Here is a 1,220-nt window from a genome sequence, read left to right as displayed (position 1 = left end):
GATGGAGCGAGAGCGGTTCTCCGCTAAAGCCCCAAAAAAATAAAGCCACAGGTTCAAGCACGAACAGGAAAAAAAGCTCCAGAGATCAGCACCGATACCGGGTCTACGCTATGAGTTAGGGACGCGGCATCCCCCCCGAGGGAGCAGAAACGTGTGGATGTTGGCCGGGGATCCGGGGTGGGAGAGGAGCCCCTCACAGTCTCTCCAGAGCCTGAACGGCGGGCGCCTCCGCCTCCTCCTCGGCGCTCAGGCCGCACACAGGTCCCGCGGCCCTTCCGGAGCCCGGGCTGGGGCGCTCGTCTTCTTGCCCCGACGACTCGCTGGCCCCCGCGGTTCCTCGCCCGCCGCCCTCGGGCGCAGGGCTCTGCAGCTAGGTCCCCGCCGCCCTGTGGCCGGTGGCCGCGGGGCCCGGGGCCGCATACTCCCCTCCAGTCAGGCTGCGGCGGGGCGGGCTGTGCGCCCGGGCGCCTAGGACTGGGACTTGGCAGCAGGGCGCGAACAGAACCCCTGGGGGCGTCCCATCAGGCGTTCCCGGGTCCGCAGCTCCCAGGCGCGGGCAGTCCAGCTCCCGCCCCCGGGCCTGAGCTAGCGGCGTCGGCTTCTCAGCCTCAGCACCGAGCTGAGTCCTGGGAAGCGCTCCCTTTCCAGCTCCAGCCAGAGAACCGCCCGGCTCGGAGAGGCGGAGTCACCAGCGCCTGGGGCGGGTTGTTGGGGTGTGGGTGGGGGGAGTAAGGAAGAGAGGAAAGGGGTGGGGAGTTGCGCTGCTGCGATGCCTCCCGCCTCCCTGTCGCTCTGGAGGCACTAATGCGGGGCACCAAAGCAGGTGTCGCGACTGCGGTGCTTGCTACCACCCCGCCGGGGGCGCTTCGTCTCCAGAATTCCTCCCTTATCTCCAAGCTGCTGCCAAACTTTGCTCAATTTGATGATGCCCTGCGGTCTCAGGGGCTGGCGGGGTCTCCTCATACCGCGTCTCTCGGGCTCCAGTCCGAAGTTTAAGTTTCCTCTCGCTCGCTTCTCCTTCCTGGATCCGTCCGCAGTGCCAGGTCTCGGAGGGTCCCTTTGGGGGAAATGATCCCGTTTGGGAAGGAGTCGGAGCGACCGAGGAATGAGGGCATCTCCTCCCTCTCTCCACCGAGCGGGGCGGCCGGCGTCAGCACCGCGGACAGCGCATCGGTGCCGCAGCCGCGGGGCGGCGGCTCCAGGGCTGCGGCGACCCACGG

The 1,220-nt window shown here is 68.2% G+C and overlaps 1 protein-coding gene across 1 annotated transcript in view; it reads right to left on the bottom strand.

Moving 5' to 3' along the window:
- KCNK12 (potassium two pore domain channel subfamily K member 12) overlaps positions 1-963 on the bottom strand; it is a 35,780-nt gene extending 34,817 nt beyond the window's left edge. Inside the window, exon 1 of the mRNA XM_023746083.1 lies at positions 816-963. Within this exon, the coding sequence (XP_023601851.1) occupies positions 816-963 (148 nt within the window). The remainder of the gene's footprint in view (positions 1-815) is intronic.
- Between the last annotated feature and the right edge of the window lie 257 nt (positions 964-1,220).

Source organism: Myotis lucifugus, unplaced genomic scaffold (assembly GCF_000147115.1).
Source record: "Myotis lucifugus unplaced genomic scaffold, Myoluc2.0 scaffold_6, whole genome shotgun sequence".
Classification (NCBI taxonomy): domain Eukaryota; kingdom Metazoa; phylum Chordata; class Mammalia; order Chiroptera; family Vespertilionidae; genus Myotis; species Myotis lucifugus.
Note: the sequence above shows the minus strand (reverse complement) of the source record. Positions and strands in the feature narration are given on the sequence as shown.